An 8,759-nucleotide genomic window follows, 5' to 3' on the forward strand; every position below is an offset into this window, starting at 1 on the left:
ATCTGTCGCGTTTTTCACTGTGCTCGAGGCCCCGTTTACCCTTTGCCAGCCTCTGGGCTTCTATCTTGCATCCTTCGGCGTAGGACTTCGTGACCGGTCATCTAAGGAGCTGATCTGCTTTCCGGGGTCAGTGTCTTCCCCCTCCTCTCCAAGCATTCATTTTTTGGCCTCGTCTTTGGAGCAAATTGCATAGGTTTGGTTATGATATTCAAAAAGTAGCCTGCATGGGAACCCCCATCGATGGCGGATCTTCTTCTGTTGAAGCCAAGTTGTGACCTTCTGAAGCTGCCTGTGGTCCGCCAACATAGAGTGGGAGAGATCCTGGAAAAGAAGCAACGTGGAGTTCTGGAATTTCACTGGTTCTGCTTTCCGTGCAGCCGCCATGATTTTCTTTTTCTTGTGAAAAAAATGAACCCTAGTGAGAACGTCCGGCAAAAGGTCCTTCTTTTGCTGGATAGCAGAGTAGATTCAATGGCTTTTATCCAGGATCAGGTCATCTGCCTCTTCTAACCCTAGAAGGGACTTGAAGAGAGCCCCGACGTACACCGGGAGGTCATGATCGGAAATCTGCCTAGGTATTCCACGTAACCGAATGTTGTTTCTTCTAGATGGATTTTCTTGATCTATCTGTTTTGCCCAAATCTCTTCCAGATGGCCTTCCATGTTCTACATTCTCCTGGAGAGTTCCTCATAGTCATGTCCCTGTTCGCAGGCTACATTTTCCAATTCATTAACCCTGTCTTCCAAGCCTTTCAAATGGGAGTCCAAAACTGCAATGGATTGTGCGAGAGAGTCTCTAGAGGATTTTATTTCCAATTTTTCATCATCATCACTTAAAATATTGTTTGGATAGGGTAGGCTCCATGATGGATTTCGCTTCTGGTGGGGGATGTATGTCTGCTTTTACCGTTTGCATTGCCTGCTCTCGCAGACCTCCAGATGTCAAATATGTTGTAATGCTGCCCCTCTTGTGCTTTTGTGCTGATTTGGGCCTTACCAGACTAAAAGATCAAGCTCAAACGTACAGGTCTCCCACGCTGTTGTTGACTCAGAAAAGAGCGAGCCAAAACTTTAGGAATGTCAGATGTAATTTCAGGGTTAGTTTCAGCTCCAATACCAGTTATGTCTATATAATGTTTCTCCTTAGGTTCAATTGGTGAGGGCAATTAGTAAGGGAATACAGTTGCAAATGAGCTACTGCTAACAGCAGCTAACAGACAATTACGACATTCACCTCAGCCTTACATCCGCCCGGAAGTTTCAATAAATGCAGAGATGCAGTTGCCTCTAATGGAGAGTATGCTATGATGGGAGCGGCGGTCACATCAACCACGGACAGTTCTCCACCGCAAGGAGTCACGTCATGCCCGCCAAAGCTCCTTACCTCCTAGTTCGGCTGCTCCTTAGTGCACAGCCCCAGAGGAACCCCCCTCCACAGCCAGGCGTGTGAAGCCGGATGCACCGCTGTCTAATTGCCACCTCACGCCACACCTGCCGCCGCTGCGGCCCGTGGCTCACCGGCCCCTCCCCCAATGAGGCCACATCCCATCAAGCCCGCCAAAGTACTTTTCTCCGCCTGATCCCCCGGGGCCGCAGTGATCTCACCCAGTCTTCACCGCTAGTTATTGGGGACTTTCAGTGCTGCAGTGTCCGGCCTCGGAGCGGGCCCTCTCCCGCAGGGCACGACAGCGCTTGGCTCCCAGAGGGGTCCCTGGCTGCGGGTCACCAGCCCCTCCCCCAACAGCCGCCTCTCACCACCAGCTCACGGCATCCATAGGCGTGGTGTTGTAGCGCCTCTCGTCTTTGGCCATTATAATGTCCAGGGCTTCCAGCTTCTTCGTTTCTCTCCTTGGTGTCAACTTGCGTGGATGTATCTGCTCGGCACCAGCTTTCCAGCTCTCGACGGCCCCCGCTCCGCCGGCTCTGACCTCAGGCTGTGTCGCCCGCCATCTTGCGCACTTCAGAGCCCGCACATCAAACAAGAAAAAGGGCTGCTAAATATGAGTAAATTTACTGCGGTCTTTACGCAATGAGGTTCCCGCACCTTCCGACTGCCATTATTGCTGACATTTCAGGGTTTAAGACGCCGTGAATGGCATGAACGGGCGTCCCAACACAAAGCTTACAAGCCTAGCCACGCCCCCATGCTATGTATTCTTGTATTCATTAGCATGTGAATCCATGCCAGACCCCATGCTGGAGAAGGAACAAGTTACTTACCTGTAACTTTTGTTCTCCAGCATGGGTCTGGCATGGATTCACATGCGAACCCTCCCTCCAACCCCTCTGCGGCTCTTCTCTTGGTCCTACTGCCACATTACGTGCTACCAAATCTGAAGATGGCTGCCAGAGGAGGGGCTTAGGTAGAGGGCAGTCATTGGATGGGGACAGTATGACCCAGAGACCAGTGATTGGTTAGTAGTAGAAAGACAGTTCAGAAACTAAACTGATTTTTTCTTTACCGAGGATTCCCAGCCTGACGACGGGGAATATTCATAAGCATGTGAATCCATGCCGGACCCATGCTGGAGAACAACAGTTACAGGTAAGTAACTTGTTCCTTCGGCAGACCACCTTCGTCCGGAACTCGTGGCACGAACTTTACCGTGAACTACCCTGAACCGTGTGATCTTGAGCAAAAGACTTTTGACCTATTGACTTTGGCACTAAGACTTTTTTTCCTGATTCTATCACTGTAGTTCCTCTTGCCCAATTGCTCTGAGTACTTACCTGTTGGTGTGGTTCAATGTCTGCCTAACTTTGTCTTTCCCTCCCTTTTAAATTTCTGGAGTGCCATTTTGCTCCCACTTCATTTTGTGAGCTTAACTTGTCTGGAACTTATTGGGATTAGTGTGGTGTATTAAGAGTGTGATTTTTAAACTGCTTTACTTTAGTTAGATGTTATACAACTGATGTGTAAATAAATGTATATTCTTTTACTCCGAAACCTTGAGTCAGTGTTTGTTTGAATCATAGTAATTGCTGTCCTTTGTGTAACTATTTGATACTGCTCACTTGCTCTTGAGATAAGTCTGGCTGCTCAGTCATCGCTTCCACTATTACTGTGTAGTACAGGCTTGTACCAAAGGTGAATTTGTACTGTCACTTGTAGTCTTAATTGTGTGTGGTGTTACCAAATGGTACTGCATATAATTCTGCCTAACAGGCGGCTACATGGAGGGATGTTCACACCTTAACTAGGTCCCACTGCGTCGACAGGGACTCCATGGAGTAGTCCAGGGTTGGACAAGCTTTGCTTGAAGGTGAGCCGTATCCTCCTCCCCATTTTGCATTTCATGTGTATGTATACTGATTTATAATCTGTTCAAACAGCATGTGAATCTATAAAACATCCAATGTTGGAGAAGGAATACTGAGCTGTAAATCCCATTCTACAGCATTGGTGTCTTTCAAAGCTTCACATGTGAACCTCCCAACTACCCTGCATACGGCTCTTCTTGGCACTTTTTACGTGCGTTATTCTAATATGAAGACAGCCTCTAGGGGTGGATCTAAGGGAGACACTGTCTATTGGCCATTGGGTCAGATGACGCAAAATGAATATAGAACACCTAAAGTAACTGAATTTCTTTCAAATTCAAATGAAAATTGCTATAATATTAGTTCAAAATGTATACGTAGGGAATTCAGGGATATTCTTCCTGCAACAGTATTATTATGCCATTGAGCATTTATGGCTCATGAACTAAGTCCCATTTAGAGTGTAGTAGTTTTCCCCATCCTCCAGACAAACCATGAAATCACAAGACACTCTCTGAAATGCGCCATATGTTCATTTGATATTGTTAATCCCCATAGGTTAACATGTGTTTCGGCCTTGGGCCTTTTTCAAAACCGGACATATGCTATACAATGATACACATTTTAAATCACCATAACATATCCGTATCCCAGACAGTGAATAACAAACAAAATAGAAACAGCAACAAATTATAGTTTTGGGTACTCATTGAATTTCATATACGCAATCAATCAAGTAACATTGTTTTACCCTTCTATATTCCTAATATTCATATCTTAATTATAGTTAATAAGCCATTAGCCTCACTAATCAATACTAACTATATAGTAGGACACTACTAAGTCTGCTTTCTATTTTCATTGACCTATTGTTCATTAGCATTTCATGCAATTTGCAATATGTTGCTGCTTAATGCCCATATCCGCAATTAGGCAAAACCACGTACCATTTAAATTCCCACCTGCTGCTCAGCGTCACATGTTCTACTCATCCAAAGTGTTAAGATACTGCATTATGCAATGATGTAGATCACTTCTCACTTTGATTATCTTGGGATAGTCCCTTGTTCCCTGTTAAGAAATCAATCCGGTACCACTATTGCATATGTTGAACTTGTTAGCTCATCATTGATTGTCCATAAATTCCCCAGTTTAGGGTTCTTCCACATTGTGATTCTCCATATGGCAGATATTTCATTTACAAATACTGGTGTGAGCACCACTAATCATGCCAGATAAACTGTCTTTCATTAAACCGTAGTGACTCAATATGTTACTACAAAATCTAGCTGCAGCTCGCCCTCACCCTATCCTACCTCCAATAATTATACAATACCATTCCATGCTCTTTCCCAAACGCTAATTGTTCAGTGTATCAATAACCTTATTCACTCAAAACAGCCCAGTGTTCCCAGTCCTTTCCCAATGTTAATTATATATTGTAGAAAGTTTTCCAAACTCTCAAAAATTCATACTATTATAATGCCTACTTCCCTTGTTACATTCAGTTCCTCTGTCCCCCAAACAGCAAGCTCTCCAGTTCCCTAAAACACTTACCAAGAGTCTTTGGTGTAAAGCTGTTTGTGTTTTCTATCTTGTTTGTCTGTGTTTTTGTTACTTTGTTTTCTCTTAACATTTGAATCCTACCTTGCTCTAATATTACCAAGGATTCCGAGCCAGATGACGGAGAATATTGAACCAGTGTTGTTGCCTTGCAAATCTATAAGTACACTGATATTGGAAATTGATGATCTCTCTACTTCGTCTAACCTCCCAGTCAAAACACTGGTTTTCAATTCAAAAGTATGCAATGAAGCTACTCGATGGTAAAGAAAAACATGGTACCATACATACCTGAGGTTCTCAAATATCGATGTCTTTCATGAATTCACACACAACCAGTCCACTCTGCCAAATAAACTGAGTAAACCTAAAGGACTTCAGCATCCGGAACAAAGTAATCTGTCATGAGTGCCACAAGGAATAATTAACATGTATGCATATTCAAACATGCGGGCCTTACACTTTTTCCCCGGTTTTATAGAACACGGTTACGTTGTAGGGTTTTTGTTCCCAAATTTATTTTAGAGCTTTCAAGACGGTTAAATAGACTTTGATTTTCTATTTTTACGTCATTGGGGTTGAAAACAATGTAGAAGTCTTAAAAGACTTGTGTGCGCTAAATTGTAAATTGACCGTTTGCTTATTGTGATCAGTCATTTCTTGCTATATAATGTCTTTTGTTTTTTATTCAAGGTATATAATTCCAAATGCAGGAGAGGCTACCAAAGCCATAAAACAGCAGATCATGAAAATTCTGGATGCCCTGGAAAGCTAACATCACATTGTACAGTTTATATGAGGACTATCCAGACAGTTGGCCAAGAATGGGATGCAAAGGATGACTTTTATCTGATGGACTTTGAGTATCAGATGTTAAATAGATTCTGCTACATTAGTGTTCTGATCATTTTAAATTCATGGGTTGTAAAAAAAATGTATTTAAAGTCAGTTTTAGACAACACAATTGAGTGAGATTTGCATCACTATGTATAAAGTGTACCTATGCAATTGAACAGTGTTGAGCTGCATAAGGGAATATTGCATTTCAGGGTTGCCATTACGTATGTGTGGTCTTAAATGACCTTGAGACTAATGCTAACAGATATATATATATCTGTTTCAATTGCACAATTTTTGTAAAATACATTTTAGCTGTTTGCATTGTCAAGAACTGAAATACATTTACTCAGGTTTGTAAACTAAAGAAACCACAATTAAACCTCCAATGAAACAATAGCTCCACTTATGCGCTGAAATGTACTTTGTGTAAATTACAGGCAAAAAACACTTGGTAAAATAAAACCTAATGGTGAAAATGTTTCAAACCTACCCTTCAGCAGCATGCAATAGTCTAAACACAATACATATTACGTACAGAAAACGGAGGTTAAGTAACATAGGGCTTAATCTGTGCGATGGAAGACCTATTAAAAACATTTAGTTAAGTTTGAGAAAGGTCCTGCAATGTCTTTTTGTTCAGAATTCTTTGGAATGCACTGAAGAGTTCCTGCCGAGACGGATCATTGTCCTTTTCTGCATATTTCATTACTTTGCAAAAGCAAATTGAACTCTTTTTCATTGCCAATACCTCTCACACAAAAATTGTATGTGAATGTCTACAGGAAAATGAAGTATTCAGTACTTGTCTTTTATGTTTACAACATTTTGCATTGTATTTTTCTGAACAGCAAATTTTATTTTATAGAAGTTTAACACAGCTGCAAACAAGGGGCTCATCTCCTAGTCATGAATGATTCCAGGCTTATTTTATTCTTTCCCAATTCACCACTCAGATGAATTATTTGTTTTCCTCTTCGCTTTTATAATCCTGATTTCTCTTAACTACAGCTAATTTATCTTCATTACCGCATCATCACTATGCAAGGATGCATATAAGCAGTGTTATTGAAACATCCTTGTCAGATCTGGTGCACAACCTCCATTTTTTAAATCTCATTCATAAAGCAGACCACCATACAATCTTGCTGTACAGTAAGAACACATATCATTTTAGATGGCTATTTGGACTGGAGCTCTGGTTGTTCACCGTGTAAACAAAATGGAAGGTCAACGTCAAATTGTTTTTAGTTGGTTCCTTATAATAGTGTACTCCACTGACTGAGTTTTGTTGATCCACTATACACTTGGATGTAATTGGGCTTGATTTACAGAAGGAAACTGGAAATGTAGCAAGTTGTACCAAGCCCAATTTGTACTGGTGACTGATTAAAAGAGGCTTTAAGTGTTAATCACAAATGGTTACTTGTGATTTGTGAGAAAGCTGCACATGGAGAAAATGGGCACACAAATGTTGGTGTGCCAGTCTCAAGCAAAGGATTTGCTCACGTAAAATTGTCATTAAAAAAAAATCATTTACCCAGCACTTGAAGGTGTGTGGTGGGTCATTTAGATCTCCATCCAGGCTGTAATTTACTGATGGAGCTAATGTCTACGTCAGTAAATTACAATCTTTCTATGCCTGTGGTCCTGTCACAAGGAGCAGGGGAATGGAGTTTATATACTATTACAGCCTCCACCAACTGTCTCAGTGTGAGAAAAGCACATGCATCTCTGCCCATACTGAATGTTCATGCTGGTGGACCGCTTGGATTTTGCACCAGTTAAAGCCAGGAGATTTCATAGAGAATCATCTTAATGTCATTATTGATGCACAGACATACCAGGTAGCATTTAAGATTGGTTTTGTAAAAGGTTGCAGTTATAAAACAGAAACTGAAATTTGCATATTATGATTTCACTGAGTTACAAAAGAATCTTATTACACAGAGTTGACTGTATGACAGTGGAGAAGCTCAACTAAAATCAGCCTCTTTATCAAATAACAGTAGGTGGTGTTCTTCTGTTTGAAAGAATCTAGCAGTAGCACAACATTATTTTCTTCAAGTTAGCCTCAGTCCGATTAACACATTTTGCAAAGTTTTAAGAGGCATATTGTTAGGGAAACCCCAATGTTGCCATGATCTTAATGACTAATGTGTTACCCTTGTTGCTTGACCATTCATTTTGACACTTCAATTTTGCATATGCAAGTAGGGTTTAATAGGTTTACTGTCCTCTTTCCCACCTGCCTCTTTGCACCCTGCTGTATGTTTGCTCTTGTGCAAAATGCCCATGCACTAGGCATTTTACTTAGGCACATGTTGCTCAACTTTGCACATAGCGCAAAGTGTAGTTTTTCTGCCCACAAGCTCATGACAAAACTGGAAAGAAAGTTTGTAAATTGTCTTTCTTGATTTTGGCTTTCTTTGTATTTTGGAATCTTGATTATGCAAAATGCCTTTGTGTAGGTTACTAAAATGCATTTACAGATTGTGAAATCATTAATGTGCAGCAGAACCTCATAATGGATTTTCTGTTGGCTGATTTCTATGGAATTCCCCAATGTACTAAATTCTTAAACTATCAAAAATCTGCAGCACCAAATGTCTATCCAATATCTAAATTGTCACAGACGGATTTGACATTTTGGCCATTTTGCATGAAGTTTGAACTTTGGGGCCCATTTATTTATACTACTTTATCTTTTCTGCTCTATGGCCCTCTGTGAATTTCCTGACAAGCTGCAAATGCGTACCTACTTTGTCTGAAATATTTGTTCCTAATATTAATGTAAAGATGTTTGTTACTGTTTTTTCAAATACTTCTGTAAATAAATATAAATTTGATCATTACATTAAAGATAAAATGTATTTATATCTTTGGAAATTTTTCGTTAACAACTTTTTGTAAAGTTATACTTGGCATGTAGTTGAAATGTTTTTTTATTTTCATATGAAAGAGAAAATTCAATATGCATACTTAACTGAAGGACCTCCACCCAGCAAAACACAGTTTAGAAATCTTAACAATGCGCACTTAAGACCTTTAACATCAGTGACCAGTGCCTAACGCTCACTCCAGGAAGCAGGGAGAGG

At 40.9% G+C, this 8,759-nt stretch overlaps 1 protein-coding gene across 3 annotated transcripts in view; it reads left to right on the forward strand.

Moving 5' to 3' along the window:
- Positions 1 to 8,550, forward strand: part of TBC1D23 (TBC1 domain family member 23) — a 1,631,981-nt gene extending 1,623,431 nt beyond the window's left edge. For all 3 annotated transcript variants that reach the window (XM_069637239.1, XM_069637242.1, XM_069637241.1), the window contains exon 18: positions 5,518 to 8,550. In XM_069637239.1, coding sequence (XP_069493340.1) covers positions 5,518 to 5,599 — 82 coding nt within the window. In that variant the 3' untranslated portion in view covers positions 5,600 to 8,550. The remainder of the gene's footprint in view (positions 1 to 5,517) is intronic.
- Positions 8,551 to 8,759: the final 209 nt, after the last annotated feature.

The sequence above is a fragment of the Ambystoma mexicanum genome, chromosome 7p, assembly GCF_040938575.1.
Source record: "Ambystoma mexicanum isolate Mex_15411 chromosome 7p, UKY_AmexF1_1, whole genome shotgun sequence".
Lineage (NCBI taxonomy): Eukaryota > Metazoa > Chordata > Amphibia > Caudata > Ambystomatidae > Ambystoma > Ambystoma mexicanum.